This window comes from Tachysurus fulvidraco, chromosome 14 (genome assembly GCF_022655615.1).
Source record: "Tachysurus fulvidraco isolate hzauxx_2018 chromosome 14, HZAU_PFXX_2.0, whole genome shotgun sequence".
Lineage (NCBI taxonomy): Eukaryota > Metazoa > Chordata > Actinopteri > Siluriformes > Bagridae > Tachysurus > Tachysurus fulvidraco.
Window position 1 is genome coordinate 25,040,321 of NC_062531.1, and position 17,136 is coordinate 25,057,456.

Genomic DNA, 17,136 nt, shown 5'->3' on the forward strand with positions numbered 1-17,136 from the left:
TGTACCTGGTTAGCAGAAGCCCAGTAACTGAAGATGAGGAGAAACTGAGCAGCTGCCAAAGCTACTATCAGATTCTTATGCACTGTTGTGCGGTCAGATTTTGGGACACTAGAGGGAGACATAAAGCAGGAAATACACACACACACACACACACACACACACACACACACACACACACACACACACACACACACACACACACACACACACACACACACAGACACACAAACACACATACACACACACACACACACACACACACACATACACACACACACACACACACACACACACACAGACACAGACACACAAACACACATACACACACACACACATACACACACACACATACACACACACAAACACAGACACACAAACACACATACACACACACACACACACACACACACACATACACACAGACACACAGACACACAAACACACATACACACACAGACACATACACACACACACGCACGCACACACACACACACACACACACACACACACACACACACACACACACACACACACACACACACACACACACACACACACACACACACACACACACACACACACACACACACACACACACACACACACACACACACAGAGTATTTAGCATTCATTGCAGGAATCCTAGCAGTTTCAGTGTTTTAGTGACTGTTAAGCTATTTAATGTTACACTACAGATTTATAACACAAACACACTCCAGCTGTTTAAATAGTATATTCATTATTTCGTCAAATCTTCTGGAATAAAATATATTTTTTTCCCATTTTATTGGAGCTTTTCTTTTCTTTCTTTAGAGATAACTCACAAATAAGCCTAAGGTCAAAGTTATCATTTATTATTATTTGTAAACTCATTTAAGACAAAAATCCAGTCAAACAGATTTAAACTATTCATAAATTCAGTAGTCATTCATATGAATCGAGTCATTCATATGAATCATTTCTACTAATGCAGTTAAATACAATCAAAACAAAAACTCCTTAAACCCCTGGCTGTGTGTCATAGACCACAAACTGAAACACAAAACAAGCAGAGAAAGAAATGGTACGCTCCGTCGTAGGTGGTTTTACAAAATGCTGTTTACAAATATCATTTTAGAAACACATTTTTAATGTTTACTGTGTATTTAAAATGGGATATTATTCATTTTTAATAAACTCCTCCCAAAATTTCTTTCTTTGGATAAATTTCATCATCTTTTTATTAAATGTCGGACCCCTGGAATCTCCCTGTGTGATGGATAGAGACCAAGACATGAGCACTGCTGTGTCTGAGCAAGTGGTTTATTCGTAGTGACACTGACATGGTGTGTGTGTGTGTGTGTGTGTGTGTGTGTTACAACAGTGTTATTGCAGCCTGTAAATCGTCTAGTGGATGATTCACACACATTAAGAAGGAGATTTAGTCTCTAATTAAATAATATTCACTCAGTGGTAGTCTCTAATTGAATACCTCTTGCATGACAACACACAGCGTAACGAATGTAGCCGCAAAGTAAATTAAATCAACCTAATAAATCGTCTGTTGAATATATGTGTGTGTAATGAAATGCACACAATCTCACTGCTCTCACCTGACAGCGATGAAGAGGATGAAGGTGAAGATCAGGCCACACAGAGACACTCCGCAGCCGACGAAGCTTAAGATCTGTAAACCTCTTTCCTCCTCTATGGTACGCTGTAGATCACACACACATACACAAACAGACACACACACAAAAATCATGGGTGTCTATGAGTACAGTATGTTACACTGCCCTCTGATACAGCAGGAGCAGCAGTTTGAAAAGATGTGATTGGCTGGCTTGATGTGTCCCATATAATTACACACTACAAACTTACACTATGCACGGTGTACCTTAGTGTCCAGTGTATAAATGTTACAAGGGACGTATGAAACTTCTTTTATTAACAGGAAGTAGAAATGTAAAAAGTATTCTGCCGCTAGCAGAGTACAATGTCGTGGAATCATTTGCTTGAAAAGACATTTGTGTCGTCCGCCACCTTTCTCATCTAGCGCCAGTGCCTGGTAGCCCCGCCCCTTTCCCACAATATAAGCAAAGCTGTGAGCATTGAACGCATGAAGCATCTAATATTCCACACTATGTTTTGTTGTTGTTGTTGTTGTTTTAATCCAGGTCTTTAAAGTGCACATGAACACATGACTCACACTATTTATTCTACACCAGGGTGGCCAACCAGTCTGAGACCAAGAGCCACATTTTTTACTGTGTTACTGCAAAGAGCCGTATTATACACATAGCACACGTGATCACCGTTTATTTCCCTGCCATTTTGAGAGCGAACTTGACACAAATTGTTTACTCAAATGATCTTGCTCCTACTGGGAATCTTTACTCACATTCGCGTTTGACGAAAATACCGTATTGAACTCAAGGGAAGCGAACACGCATATTATAAAGACACAAATACAAACTTCGATATGAACGTAAGAGCCGCACGAAACCGGACAAGGAGCCGCATGCGGCTCGGGAGCCGCGGGTTGGCCGCCCCTGTTCTACACGGTGGCTAGGATAGTGCACAGTTACCACCCCGCACCCTTCTATCTACCGGTACTGCTCGACTGGTTCCACCATCTCTCAGGGTAAGAGGCATGAATACTACAAGACTCTTTACTGTTCTGGCACCAAGGTGGTGGAATGAACTTCCCCTAGGGGTCCGGACAGCTGAGTCACTGGCTAATTTCAAACAATGGTTGAAGACCTACTTATTCAGGAAACACTTCAACTAGCACTTCTTTCCCTGTTTGTTGCATTAAAAAAAAACTTTGAACAATGTTTTAAACGCATGGTATCTTAAGTATGTAACCTAGTGAACCAGAGTTAATGTATCCAATGATAGAGACTTAAGCACTTCTTCAAATGCTGTAAATGTAAATGTAAATGCAGGTATGTGATAAATGCAAATGTTTCATCTACCTGAACTTCATAAATCTGCAGGAGCAAGGCAAAGTTGGTGGTGTGGTTACAGTAACAGGAAGTCGCATTCTCTTGTGAGGAAATGACCTCACAGCCATCAGTCGACCATCCTCCTTTATCCTCTGCCCTGAGGAGTCATGATTAAAAAAAAAACATGTAAGGAAACTGACAGAAATCATCAATAGATTGATATCAACAGAATACCCCAAATTAATACCCCAAAAACACACTTACAGGAGCTCGAAATTCCAAAAGGCGCAGATGGGCTTATGAACAATCCCTGAAGTGCTCTAAAGAAAGGTGAGAGATTTTATTAAGCCGTGATGCTGCTAAGTTTTTAATAAAACCTCAGTTTCAGCTATTACAGTTACCTGAACGTGATGGCGGAGTGTATACTGCACACCCAGACTGATGAACTTCCCATCAGCCATCACTCTGCTGGAAATGATCGATGAGCCCAGGACCGTTTCCTTATACCTGATGTACAAACAAAAACATCACAACTCAGTCTAATTAGCGTTTATTAATGTTACTGATTAAAGTATTTTATTCCACTTAGACCACATCATTTTACCGTTACATTTTATGTTGACGGACATTTACAATTCACATTCATTCTCTAACACTGGAGACTCCTTCCAAAAAATCCAATATGTCTCTTCACCATGTCAACAACCACATGTCTTTTACGTTTATTCATTCATTCATTGTCTACCGCTTATCCAAGCTTCTCAGGTGTCATCGGGCATCGAGGCAGGATACACCCTGGACGGAGTGCCAACCCATCACAGGGCACACACACACTCTCATTCACTCACACACTCACACACTACAGACAATTTTCCAGAGATGCCAATCAACCTACCATGCATGTCTTTGGACCGGGGGAGGAAACCGGAGTACCCGGAGGAAACCCCCGAGGCACGGGGAGAACATGCAAACTCCACACACACAAGGCGGAGGCGGGAATCGAACCCCCGACCCTGGAGGTGTGAGGCGAACGTGCTAACCACTAAGCCACCGTGCCCGGTGATCAGAGCCATACAGTGGTGTAAAGTGAGTTGAATGAGACTTACTTGAAAGAGGCATCAGTGCTAACAGGGATGAGCGTGATGTTGTCCTCCCTGTTCAACAGCGGCCTCAAGGAGCTGTACCACGCATTTAACAGAGTCACTTTCCCGAAGCCTGAACACAGACCAAAAAAAACCAAACACGTTTGGCTAGCATAGCAGATGTAAATCTATGAAGCACATCTAACAAACATGCCACATTTTTTTCAGCAACAAATTTAAGTACTGCAGCAAAATGCTTCCTAAGTATGGTTCTTTTTCATTGCTTTAAAACTGGTAAGATTTGGTATAATATTGTACATGACTATGGTGATTAGGAAACCAGCTATCTATATTAGACTAGGATTAACTTCTGGGTTGAGTAGTAGTGTTAATTACTAAGCAGTATTGAGGAAAGGGAGCAGGAAACCCTCCTCATACTGGGAGATGAAGGGAACCATCCTCATACTGGGAGATCACGTCATGTCAGAAACAGGACCCACAAACCACAAAGTCGTAATTACGAGTGGGGAAAATCAGGATTTTCTTTGTGGTCCAAGCTTCCGAGTTGACGGCGTCTCAGAAAACAAGACAGACACCATGACGGAATTAACGCCTGCAACTTCTCTATAGTTGATTGTTAATTTGTTGAACGTTTACACAAACACAAACTTTCCAGGTGGATTTGAATCCACCTTATAAGCATTGCCTATTCTGTCACCAACTGACCCACATCACTAAAGACAGTTCAGAAGTAGAGGGTGACACGGGAGTGGATTTTCAAACCTCTCCTGTCGCACTCCCGAAAAAAAATTTCCCATCCCATCCCAATCCCGCAAAAAAAACTGGGGAAAATCCCATCCCGTCCCAATCCCAGAAGAATGACTCCCATTCCCTCGCACTCCCGTGTTTTTCCCGTGACCCACGGGAATCCCGAAAAAATGTCAGCCTCTAGTTGGCATACCAACTTGGTCCATTACTGCCATCAACTGTCACGCGTGTGTGAAGCACGTCATTCATTTAACCAAAGCAAACAGATTATATTTTTATTTATATCAAAGGTATATTCGTGTATTCCCGGTCCCGCCCACTCCCGCTGATATTTTTTCCTGTCCCGTTCCAGTCACGTGATTAATAGTGATTTTGTTTCCCATCCTGCGGGATTCATGCGGGATTCCCGTGACCTGCAGGAATCCTGAAAAAATGTCAGCCTCTATTCAGAAGGAGGTGTTGGAAGGTTTACATACATACCCTCACTTTGGAGCTCTTTCATGCTTTGAGGTGGAACAGAGATACAATCCAGACCGAGGGGACCAGCTGTTCCAGAACCGCAGAACTCTGATCCATGAGAACTTTCAGACACGTTCTTCTGTTTGACCTGTAGTCCTGAATTGGACAAGATTACACTTATATCCCCTGATGGTCATAGACTCTGATATTATAATATACAGTAAGACACTTGGTTGTATTAAGTGAAGGAGAAGGTTGAAAATCCTACTGATATTGCTGCTGTTTATCTGAACGTGGTCTGTGCCCCCCAGGAGCAGTGGGCTGAGATTAGATGCCATGCGGTCGATAGTCTGCACCACAACCATTGGACCACTAACAACCTAAACACAAAGACGTGTATTTGGCACTTTTTCAAGTAGAAACTTTCCAACCAATCATTGTATCTATGGTTGTAGTGTTTATAATAACATGCACTTCCTTGATGATACCTCTCTGATGGTCTCCCATTTGTCCCTGATCTTCTCGCTCATGAGCGTATCAGCCAGACTGATGAAACTGCGGCCGATTGCGTGTGCCATCGAGTGGCTCTGGTCTCCTGTGGTTGGCAGCTCAGCAACACGGGACAGCATCCCAAGCAGAGGTGGAACATCCCTGCTATCCAGCTCGCCTTGGGACTCCTGCAAGTAACTCTTGGAGACATTAAGCAGATTAGAGATTCCAGGCCAGCTGTCGTCTGCATCAGGCATACCAAGGATATCTTCAGTCGTCTGAAACACAAAAAGATTCACACACTGATACTTGGCACTAACATAATGTTGTGAAGCAGAAGAACTTGCAAATTCTCCTCACTTTTGGATGTAACTGTTTGGATTGGCATCAACTTTAACATCAAAATTAGATTGCCATCAACCTTGGGGTTAGGGTTAGGGTTAGTGCAGTCGTGCAGCACGTAACAGTCCCTGGGTTCCTGGTCTGATCCTGAGATCATTTTACTCTGTGTATAGAGTTTTTCATGGTTTTCTCATGGTTTTCTCTAGGTTTTCTCCAGGATCGTCAGTTTTCTCCCAAACCATCCAGCACATATCAATAGGTAGATTTCCCCAAGTGTGACTGAGTGTATGAATATGTGTGTGCATGGTACCTTTGATGGACCAGGTATATTCCCAGCTCATAACCAGCATTTCCACAATAGGCTTTGGCTCTACCACCACCCTCACCAGGATAAAATGAGTGCTGAAGATTAATGAACAAACTCTGTCTAGTGCAGGGGTCGGCAACCTTAAACACTCAAAGAGCCATTTGGACCCCTAGCCAAGACCATATCTTATCCAAAAGAAAGACTGTGATAAAAGTCAAGAGTAAAAAGCATCATATATTTTGCAAAGCCTTTACTTAACTAGTTTGCTTTATTTGTACAGTATATAGTGGCAGCAATAATGCAGCGTTCTAGAAGAAGGTATTACAACTTTTGCAATCTCAAATTTCCTTCAGGGATCTACCTGCCTGCCTGCATGCCGACATCCCTGCCTACCTCCTTGCTACCTATCCATCTATCCTTTGAAGAGGAATGCTTACCATGCCATTGCTCATGAGGTTTTGCATGAGGAGACTCGGGTGTGAGATCAACGACTCCTCCAGCTCTTTCTTCTTCAGATAGCGGTCTGAAAGACATACAAACATTTAGATGTACATGCTGATAATTTGATGCGTATTACTTATCATTAGATTGGCCCCAACCATATCCACAAACAGACAGAACACAAACCTTTCCTGATTTTGCAGACGAAAGGATGAGCGTTTGAGCAAGGTGTCGTGCTGTATTTTGGATCACCATTATTAAAGTCATTCAGAACTCGGCAGGAATCCTGCTCTTTCTGTTTCTGCTGCAGAAAACCTGGAGAATGTTTAAAGAATCTGTTATCTCCTCATTCATCAACACTCTTACCAAATAACCTAGTTTCCATGTGGGTTATATTACATCTTTTGTAACATATTGGCACACGAGCCATAAATTCTTCCAACATGAATGCTTGCACTTGTACCAGGATAGAGTAGCAGGATTGAGATTGAGGTACAGTATATATATACTCACCAGGGCAATGCACCATCCCTGATATCTCCTTTACAACAGTGTGGAGAGTCAGATTGCGCTCTTGCCAGCTGAAAAATGGCTTCGCAGTTGAGGCAGGTGAACAGGTGAAAAGCATCTGAATCTCTTTCTCCAGCAGCCACGAATCCCAAATGTTTAGATCCGTCATGTTCCCCAAAAATGGCTCAGTAAAATTCCCCCCAAAAGAATCCTGGTCCTGTCCCAGAATTAATATCCCATTTCCATAGATATCCCGAGACAAGGCTTTGTCCGAACCCGAGTCGCGTTTTTCAGAGTCTACGTAAATATTCCAAAGTCCATCACTTTTCCGCCAAGTAACGCAAATCTGGTGCCAGCCACCATTGTTGGGAAACCAAGCTTTGTAAGAGTGATGCTTTCCGTGGATGATGAGGGCCAGTAAGACGTGACGCTTGGACTTGTCTAAGCATCCGCGAAGCTGGAATTCGTTTGTCAGGGTGGGTGCAGCATATGAGAACAGGGTGGACACCTCTTCATGATACTGGGCGAACTGGGCACGTATGCACACGCTCACCTCAGACAGTGGTGGGAACGAAGCCTCCACTCGGGCATACCCATCTTTAGAGTTGCCAGAGAAGGACAATCCTGTGAGGACGACATCTGCCACAGAAATACAAACGGGGGAAACTTTGCTATTCAACAGAGTGTGCTATGTGAACATATCCTACAGTCTCTACAGTAGAATTAGAACCTTATTAAACATCTTCAAATTTATCACTAAGAATAAACACTTGCTAGGAAAGACAAAAATATCTGCAGGCAATGCTAGGTGAGTGAAGATAACGGCGCTTAGCCATTGCTTAGCCAGCGCTTGGTGGTCACCCTCAATCAGTCACTTTTACAAACTTGAACAAATCCTTCTGTACTCCACTTTAGCCCTAATGATGAAGTTAGTTCCTCCAAGGGAACTAACCAACTACCCAGCTAATAGCATCCACCCTATCCATTTTGAAAGCTGGACCACCTCAGGAGACTTACTATGTTTGTAAAGGCTCGGCACGGGTGTGGGGCTGAGGTTCTTACTGTCTCTGACCCAGACCGGATACTGCAACTTGGTCTGAGTCAGAACCTGCCTCATGCCCTCTTCATCCTCACGTTGATCTCGGAAGGTGAGGGAGCTGAAGTGACTCTGGCAGTAATAGAAAGCCTGGATGAAGCTGCAGGATGCATTCACCAGCTGGAACACCGTCTCTGAGGTCAGAAGCGGTTGGTTGACAAGGGCCACAGAATCTACCGCAGGAGAAAGATATTTCGGATTTATTAAAACCATTTTTCACACACATGAGAATGATGCAACCAGATATCCCAAATCGTTTGAGATGAAAACAGTTACGGAAAGCTTAACGTGGAAATGTATCCCATAATGCCCTATAGTCAGCCAATTACAGACCAATTACATACCTTATATTTCACTGCCCTGGGACCGCACACCAAAGCAAATGTATCCACCGTTCTGGGTTCCACCCCAATGTCAAGCTTTGTACCATGAAGGCTTCAGGCTAGCACCTTGTTCTTTCTGACTAGATTCTATTGTGTGACATTCAATTTAATGCCTCAAGTTTAATAAATTCTGGTAGAAAACTCACCCACGATGCACCTCTCTGACGTTTCTTCTTGGAACGACTCTGTTGATATATTTTCAGTGCTGGAAGTGTCTACTGTCTTTGAAGCCAAACTTTCAGAAAGCTAGCATGAACACACACACACACACACACACACACACACACACACACACACACACACACACACACACACACACACACACACACACACAAACAAAAGAAATGAAACAAAGAACAAATAAAACAAAGCAAATGACAAATGTTTTGTATATTTGATTTATACTCATCACATTTTTCACAAATGTTCATTTTTTTTGTTTTAGGATTTGTCTTTAAAAACATATCATTTAAAAAGACAGGCTATCGTTTTTACATTCAGAAATAAAATAAAATATCAGAACCCTGTAATAAATAATATATCTACAGTATCCTACACAAAATAGCGGTGATTCGAAACCCTTGTTTGTGTCCTATTAAAATGATTGACATAAAATCTGTTTGTGTGTGTGTGTGTGTGTGTGTGTGTGTGTGTGTGTGTGTGTGTGTGTGTGTGTGTGTGTGTGTGTGTGTGTGTTATTTCGAATTTCCAAGATTTTAATTTGAATGTTTGTTCATAGTCATTTTGAACTATTTCCTTTTAAAAGGCTGATCTTACCGCTAGCAAGTTTGCAAAATAAAATGTAAATGCCATGGATATTCATTCATTCATTCATCTTCTACCGCTTATCCGAACTACCTCGGGTCACGGGGAGCCTGTGCCTATCTCAGGCGTCATCGGGCATCGAGGCAGGATACACCCTGGACGGAGTGCCAACCCATCACAGGGCACACACACACACTCATTCACTCACACACTCACACACTACGGACAATTTTCCAGAGATGCCAATCAACCTACCATGCATGTCTTTGGACCGGGGGAGGAAACCGGAGTACCCGGAGGAAACCCCCGAGGCACGGGGAGAACATGCAAAGTCCATACACACGAGGCGGAGGTGGGAATCAAACCCCCAACCTTGGAGGTGTGAGGCGAACGTGCCCCCCCCCCCCCGATTTCGATTTTCAAGATTTTAATCTGTTTATTTGTTCATAGTAAATTTTAAAACCGTAACTGGCATTTTGAACTATTTCCTTTTAAAAGGCCGATCTTACCGCTAGCAAGTTCGCAAAATAAAATGTAAATGCCATGGATATGTAATCCGAATACACGAAGTTCACATTTAAATACTTGTATTAGCTTCTAGGCTTCATAGGTAGTCAGTAAACTACACCTTAGCACAGGATTCCTTAAGACTGTTAGAAATATCACATTAAATGAGAATTATTTTAAATTGTTACAACAAGACGAAAGTATTATAAAGTAGTTATAGGTTTAACCATTTATCACAAAACTTAATATTAGCCTAGTTAAAGATGTCCTTAAGGCAAATAATGTACAGTACATTGTTATTTTTTTTTGGTCTACTAAAAAAAAACATTAAAATAAAAATTTGACATTAAAATATCATGATGTGTAAGATTACCATGGACAGAATCGCCATCAACAGGACAGGAGACATCTTCCCATCTGGAGAAAGCAGGACAGTGAAAAGGAGCAAGAGATCGTGAAATAAATAAATAAATAAAAATAAATAAATAAATTGTAGGCATCCAGTAAACTAGTCTTGAATAAACCGACCGCATGAAAAATCCTGATGGTCTTTTGGGACTTTAAAACGAAATGCATGCAAACTGTCAAAAAAGTCATTAACGTCCATCTGAGTTCCTCTATTTTTCACACGGTGTTCTGCTTTTACCAGAAGTATAATTAAACTTCTGCATTCTCCAAACGTCACCGATACAAAGTGGCACGTGAGGAGGATGAAGCGATGGATTTGTCGAGAAAATAAAATAAAAGGAAGAGGACTTACAGGTGGATGGACGACGGCTGTATCTTCCGTGTGTCTTCTGTCCCTTGTAGTGAGATGCTTCTTTGTCTCTCTTGTCACACATCTGTCTTGCTGTGTTTGTTTGCGTGTGTTTGTGTGTGTGTGTGTGTGTGTGTGAGTGTGTGTGTGTGAGTGTAAAAGAACTAAGACTGGGCTCACACACAGATCTATATGTGTACAAGTGTCCTCATGGCAATGGACTTCTTCTCACATAGACGAGTGTAACCAAGACTCCAATCCATACTTTATTTGTGTGTATGTGTGTGTGTGTGTTTGTGTGTGTGTGTGTGTGTGTGTGTGTGTGTAAATAAATTAGTGTGTATACCCAATTTTAAGTGCCAGCTCTCCTTTTCAGGGTCACGTCTTCATCCTGTCCTGCCTCCTTCCTCACCGTCCAGCCTTCTGTGTATACGTGTGTGTGTGTGTGTGTTTCTCTGTGTTTCTGTGTGTGTGTTGAGGAAAAAAAAGGTGTATTAAGACCCCCCCCTCCTGGCACGGCCTCCGTTCAGTACAGGGCTTTGTCATGCTAATGGTCCTCATTTATTAAAGCAGTGTTGTGCAAGCAGAGAGAAGCTCGGCTCATAGACTTCATCAAGAACAGGAGAAGATCTAACACACACATACACACACACACACACACACACACACAGGTAAACACACACACGGATAAACACATCGTCCACCATGTACATTCATGACTATAAGACACGAGGAGAGATTTAGAAAAGATTTGTAAATGTAAAGTTCTATCCAACTTATTTTTCCTGTCGCTCCTGTTTTGTCTCCAGACAAACGGATGAGAAAGGAGTCCCACACCGAGGACGATTATGGGTAGAGTCTCTTTTCTGTTGTTTCCTGAGTTTTTGTGTAACACACACCACCATGTATTCATCCGTGTTGTATTCACGATGAGTCGAATCACACAGAAGCTACACTCTTCTGCAGGTCACTTGGGAATCTGACCAGAACGACCTGAACGACTCTGAGGGAAAGTAAATATGTCTAATAACAACAACATGATGTAATATTTTAACACTTATAATAATAAATATATACTAATTCCTGCTATTTTAATTCATATAGCGTTTGTAAGCTTTAACCTCGTCACATGGGTTTCTTACGGACTCTCGGTTGAATCCTGGATTCTGATTGGTCAAAAGTTGAATTGATTCATTTCAGCTCTGAAAGTCTGACTACATTAATGCACTCGCTCTAAATTAAATTTAAATCTAAATGGTTAACATTTAGTTAACAGATCGATAGCAGAACCGTAGTTAAGTTGTCTGTAAGAACACCATTTTTTTTTGTACATTTATGGAAGGAGTCGGGGGGCACGGTGGCTTAGTGATAAGCACGTTCTACTCACACCTCCAGGGTTGGGGGTTCGATTCCCGCCTCCGCCTTGTGTGTGTGGAGTTTGCATGTTCTCCCCGTGCCTCGGGGGTTTCCTCCGGGTACTCCGGTTTCCTCCCCCGGTCCAAAGACATGCATGGTAGGTTGATTGGCATCTTTGGAAAATTGTCCGTAGTGTGTGAGTGTGTGAGTGAATGAGAGTGTGTGTGTGCCCTGTGATGGGTTGGCACTCCGTCCAGGGTGTATCCTGCCTCGATGCCCGATGATGCCTGAGATAGGCACAGGCTCCACGTGATCCGAGAAGTTCGGATAAGCGGTAGAAAATGAATGAATGAATGAATGAATGAATGGATGGATGGATGCAAGGAGTCTCCAGTTTCAGTGCTTACTGTAAGAGTCAGGAGTAAAGCTGTAACTTTTCTGACTTTTCTGAAGTTAAGGTCGCTTTCTCGAGAACATGTTGTTTTAGATGCTGTAACATCGGTGAGAGCAGGAAGTAACTAGTTTCACTGGCTATAAACGTTACTATAAATAGGAATAAAATCGTTAAAATTGTAACAATCTGCAAATCGCTGAATTATTTTGCCACTGTTTTTCTCTCGCGTTTTTCCTAACTGTTTTTATTGTAACTACATCTTCAATTTTTAACCCTGATAACATAAAATTCCGAATAATAGCCACGTGTATGTAATTTTAATGCAAGGTGAAATTCCAGAAATTTCCGAGATCTATTCGGATGAATTTAACATCTTGTTTGTTCAGAAACGATCTGAAGCCAGCGCTCACACTTCAGATCACATACGCAATCAAACGTATTTAGTGTAACTAAATTCATCATGGCTTTGATGAAATACTGGACAACAACAACAACAACAAAAACAAACAAACAAACAAACAAACAAACAAACAAAGATCACAGACTTTCCTGACGAACCCTTGCTCACGTACATACAGTAACATCATCAAGAATTATACAACATCTGGAACCCAGTGGCTAGATTCTAAAAATCTGTTTTCATCGTAAATGTTTTGAATTTATAACTAGGTGTAAAAAGTAATGCTTATATTTTACACCAGAAATAATAAAGTAGACAAATAAAAGAATTACACGAAACCCTGCAGATTTTCCCCTTCGCACTAAAAACTAAATTCCCCCTCGCACCATGAGCATGACTCCTTCTGATGCCTGGACAAAAGGCAGCTTGCTGACCAGCATGACCACACACACACTCACACTCACACACACACACACAGAGCCCTGATGAATACCTGCCCACCACACTCCCCCTGCTGCCCCACTCTCTTTCTCCTCATGAGCTCCTCAACAATAGACACACACGGTGACACGACGAGGCAGAAGCAGAACTCAGACCTCCGACGTTTCACTGCAGTCAGCAAAAACACTTCAGGCTTCACTTCAGTGTTGGAGGAACTTTACACTTCACAAACACAGAGATTATTCCTGTTTATTTTCAGGTTACACAATGCAAATATTTTTGATCATCGCCATCCATCTGGCACATGATCCACCGTCACACAAATGAGCACAAGTCCAGTTCCTCTCGGTTCCTTCTGTCCTATCTTCTGTCTCTTGGAGTTTTTCATCACCATCATCACCTGTGACTTGATCATTCATTATTCATTCATTTTCTACCGCTTATCCGAACTACCTCGGGTCACGGGGAGCCTGTGCCTATCTCAGACGTCATCGGGCATCGAGGCAGGATACACCCTGGACGGAGTGCCAACCCATCACAGGGCACACACACACTCTCATTCACTCACACACTCACACACTCACACACTACGGACAATTTTCCAGAGATGCATATCAACCTACCATGCATGTCTTTGGACCGGGGGAGGAAACCGGAGTACCCGGAGGAAACCCCCGAGGCACGGGGAGAACATTTTTTTTTTTGTGATGCTTTGAAATATGCAAACACGTGAAAATATAAAAATCCATTTTTGATATGTCTTTTTTTTTTAATTATGTTTGAAACTATGCAAACACAACCCTTTAAAATAAATTATTTATTTATTTTTACCATATAAAACCAATACGTATTAGGAATTTGTGTGTCTCTTATTTTTTAAGTGACTTTTTAAATAAGCAAACTGACACAATAAATAAAGAAAAAATATTGTTAACAGAAATTAAAATCGTTAAGTACGAAGTTAATTTTTTTTTGTGATGCTTTGTAATATGCAAACACGTGAAAATATAAAAATCCATTTTTAATGTCTTTTTTAAATAATGTTTGAGAATATGCAAACACAACCCTTGAAAATACATGTATTTATTTATTTGTTTGTTTGTTTGTTTGTTTGTTTATCTATCTATCTATCTATCTATCTATCTATCTATCTATCTATCTATCTATCTATCTATCTATCTATCTATCTATCTATCTATCTATCTATCTATCTATTTGTTACCATATAAAACCAATACATATTAGGAATGTGTGTGTTTCTTATTTTTTAAATGACTTTTTTCAAATGTTTCAAAATAAGCAAACAGAAACAATAAAATAAACAAAAAAATATTTAACAGTATTTATTTATTTATTTATTTAGGGGAGCACGGTGGCTTAGTGGTTAGCACGTTCGCCTCACACCTCCAGGGTTGGGGGTTCGATTCCCACCTCCGCCTTGTGTGTGTGGAGTTTGCATGTTCTCCCCGTGCCTCGGGGGTTTCCTCCGGGTACTCCGGTTTCCTCCCCCGGTCCAAAGACATGCATGGTAGGTTGATTGGCATCTCTGGAAAATTGTCCGTAGTGTGTGTGTGTGTGTGTGTGTGTGTGTGTGTGTGTGTGTGTGAGTGTGAGTGAATGAGAGTGTGTGTGTGCCCTGTGATGGGTTGGCACTCCGTCCAGGGTGTATCCTGCCTCGATGCCCGATGACGCCTGAGATAGGCACAGGCTCCCCGTGACCCGAGAAGTTCGGATGTACACGAGCTAACAGATGTCCACCATCACTCCTTCTCTGAACTTGTGATATAACAACTTCCTGGTTCAGCGGTTGCCAAACGACAAGATCGGGCTGCTCGTGTGTCCAGAAGTTAATTGGAATCTAAATGAAGTTGCTGTGTGTTTATGATACTGAACAATCTTGCTCAGTAAAGAACAGTGAACTACGGAAAGAAAGAGAAAGAAGAAAGAGTAAAGAATGAGACGTTTTCGGACACGACGTTTTGAGACGTTTGTGATTGTGATTTTTCTTCCAAAGCAGCAGTCGTATTGATGAGAAAGTCTGGTGAAAGGGTTCGAGTTTGACTCATTGAATCATTTAGCATGTCAACTGGAGAACAATGAATCTCAGGCTTTAAAACTCAGCACTTCTGGACTGAACCGGGGGGAGGAGAGGGAGGAGGAGGAGGAGGAGGTGGAGGAGGAGAACGAACTCCAGGCATGTTTCTCAAGGAACCCTGAGCAACAGACCACCGGCATCCACCGAGTTCAGAAAGTACCTGCTTTAAACAGACACAGATCACACACACACACACACACACACACACACACACACACACACACACACACACACACACACACACACACACATACACCACACACACACACACACACACACACACACACACACACACACACACACACACACACACACACACACACACAATATGCTATTTTTTTACATACTATTTTTTATTTATTGATGTTTTTTACCTTTTTACATTATTATTGTATTTTTGTGCTCTTTTCTTATTTTTTTTATTTTTTTATTTATTTAGATTTTTTAAACTTTTTTTATTTTTGAATTATTGTATTTTCTGTACTTTTCTGATATTTTTCTAATTTTTATTTATTTATCTTTATTTATTTGTTTGTTTGTTTATTTATTTTTACATCATTATTATTGTATTTGTGTACCTTTTTTTTGCTATTTTTGTTTTAAGTGTAATTCTCTACTTTATTTACTATTAATATTTTTGATGTTTGAGGTTTTGGATTTTCTGACGTTATCATATCTGTAAATAGAAAAGCACAAAAATGTTAAAATATTAATCGTCATTTTCGGTTCTTTTATACAACGTCATGTGATAGATACATTTTTAGATGTCGGATTGAAGACTCGGTTTTTACTTTTTAACTAGAACCTGAGTAAAAATGTTTGGTTCTACGTCGTACAATAGAATGAAATCTCTGTAAAAAGAATTAATTCCATTTTATTCTATTAGAATAAATTCGAATTTATGCTTTAACGTCTTCATTTTTTTCCTGCCTGATTTCTTTCCTTATTACTTTCTCTGCTTGGACTGGAAGCGATTGCTGTTTTATTCACGCAGTCTTTCCCTCACATTCTGCCTGAACAAAAGAAAGCTGGCATCCATTTTCTCCTCAACAATTAAATTCATTGACCAGCTCTTTCTCTTGCTCTGTGCTCATCCTTCTTCAGCACCGCCGTCGTCGTCGCTCCTTGTGCATTTCCATGGCGATGCGAGGCTTGTAAGAACGGCATGGCAACGTCAAATAGTCTCCAGGCCACGGAGAAGAAGAAACAAAGGAAAACGGTGACCTACATGTCGCCGAAGAAGGGCCTCCTTCCCAGAAAAAAAAACAAAACAAAACGAGAGCTGAAACATCCATCCTGTGTTAGACAGCATGCGAATGTTTCACGGACTTTGTTTAGACACATGTCGAGTCCCTCGGAGGGACCGGTGCATGACACGGGTGGTCATGTGACCATGAAGAAACATGCATCTTTATAATAGACGATACGTACATGACCCTCTTTCTTTTGTGTAGACACATAAATATAGATTTACAGATTTTACGATGGCGGAAACTGAGACAAAATTCTGATATATTTCTCGATGATATTCGGAGGATCTTGAGATTTTCATCCCTTTTCCGTTCACGTGTGTTGAACATGAGAACAGATCTCAGGGGAAGTCATTACATGTGTGTC

The 17,136-nt window shown here is 41.4% G+C and overlaps 1 protein-coding gene across 3 annotated transcripts in view; it reads right to left on the minus strand.

Moving 5' to 3' along the window:
• adgrd2 (adhesion G protein-coupled receptor D2) overlaps positions 1 to 11,419 on the minus strand; it is a 46,868-nt gene extending 35,449 nt beyond the window's left edge. For 2 of the 3 annotated variants that reach the window (XR_007137717.1, XM_047800026.1), the window contains exons 1-16: positions 10,837 to 11,419; positions 10,450 to 10,493; positions 8,951 to 9,050; positions 8,343 to 8,594; positions 7,329 to 7,964; positions 7,002 to 7,130; positions 6,812 to 6,897; positions 5,725 to 6,003; positions 5,505 to 5,616; positions 5,258 to 5,392; positions 4,034 to 4,142; positions 3,329 to 3,434; positions 3,192 to 3,247; positions 2,958 to 3,084; positions 1,593 to 1,696; positions 6 to 108 (exon numbers count right to left, since the gene is read on the minus strand). Coding sequence is in view for 2 of the 3 variants with exons in the window: in XM_047800026.1 (XP_047655982.1) it covers positions 6 to 108; positions 1,593 to 1,696; positions 2,958 to 3,084; positions 3,192 to 3,247; positions 3,329 to 3,434; positions 4,034 to 4,142; positions 5,258 to 5,392; positions 5,505 to 5,616; positions 5,725 to 6,003; positions 6,812 to 6,897; positions 7,002 to 7,130; positions 7,329 to 7,964; positions 8,343 to 8,594; positions 8,951 to 9,050; positions 10,450 to 10,493; positions 10,837 to 10,918 (2,460 nt within the window). In the remaining variant the exon portion in view is untranslated. The remainder of the gene's footprint in view (positions 1 to 5; positions 109 to 1,592; positions 1,697 to 2,957; positions 3,085 to 3,191; positions 3,248 to 3,328; positions 3,435 to 4,033; positions 4,143 to 5,257; positions 5,393 to 5,504; positions 5,617 to 5,724; positions 6,004 to 6,811; positions 6,898 to 7,001; positions 7,131 to 7,328; positions 7,965 to 8,342; positions 8,595 to 8,950; positions 9,051 to 10,449; positions 10,494 to 10,836) is intronic. The other variant, XM_047800027.1, reaches the window with a different exon arrangement.
• Positions 11,420 to 17,136: the final 5,717 nt, after the last annotated feature.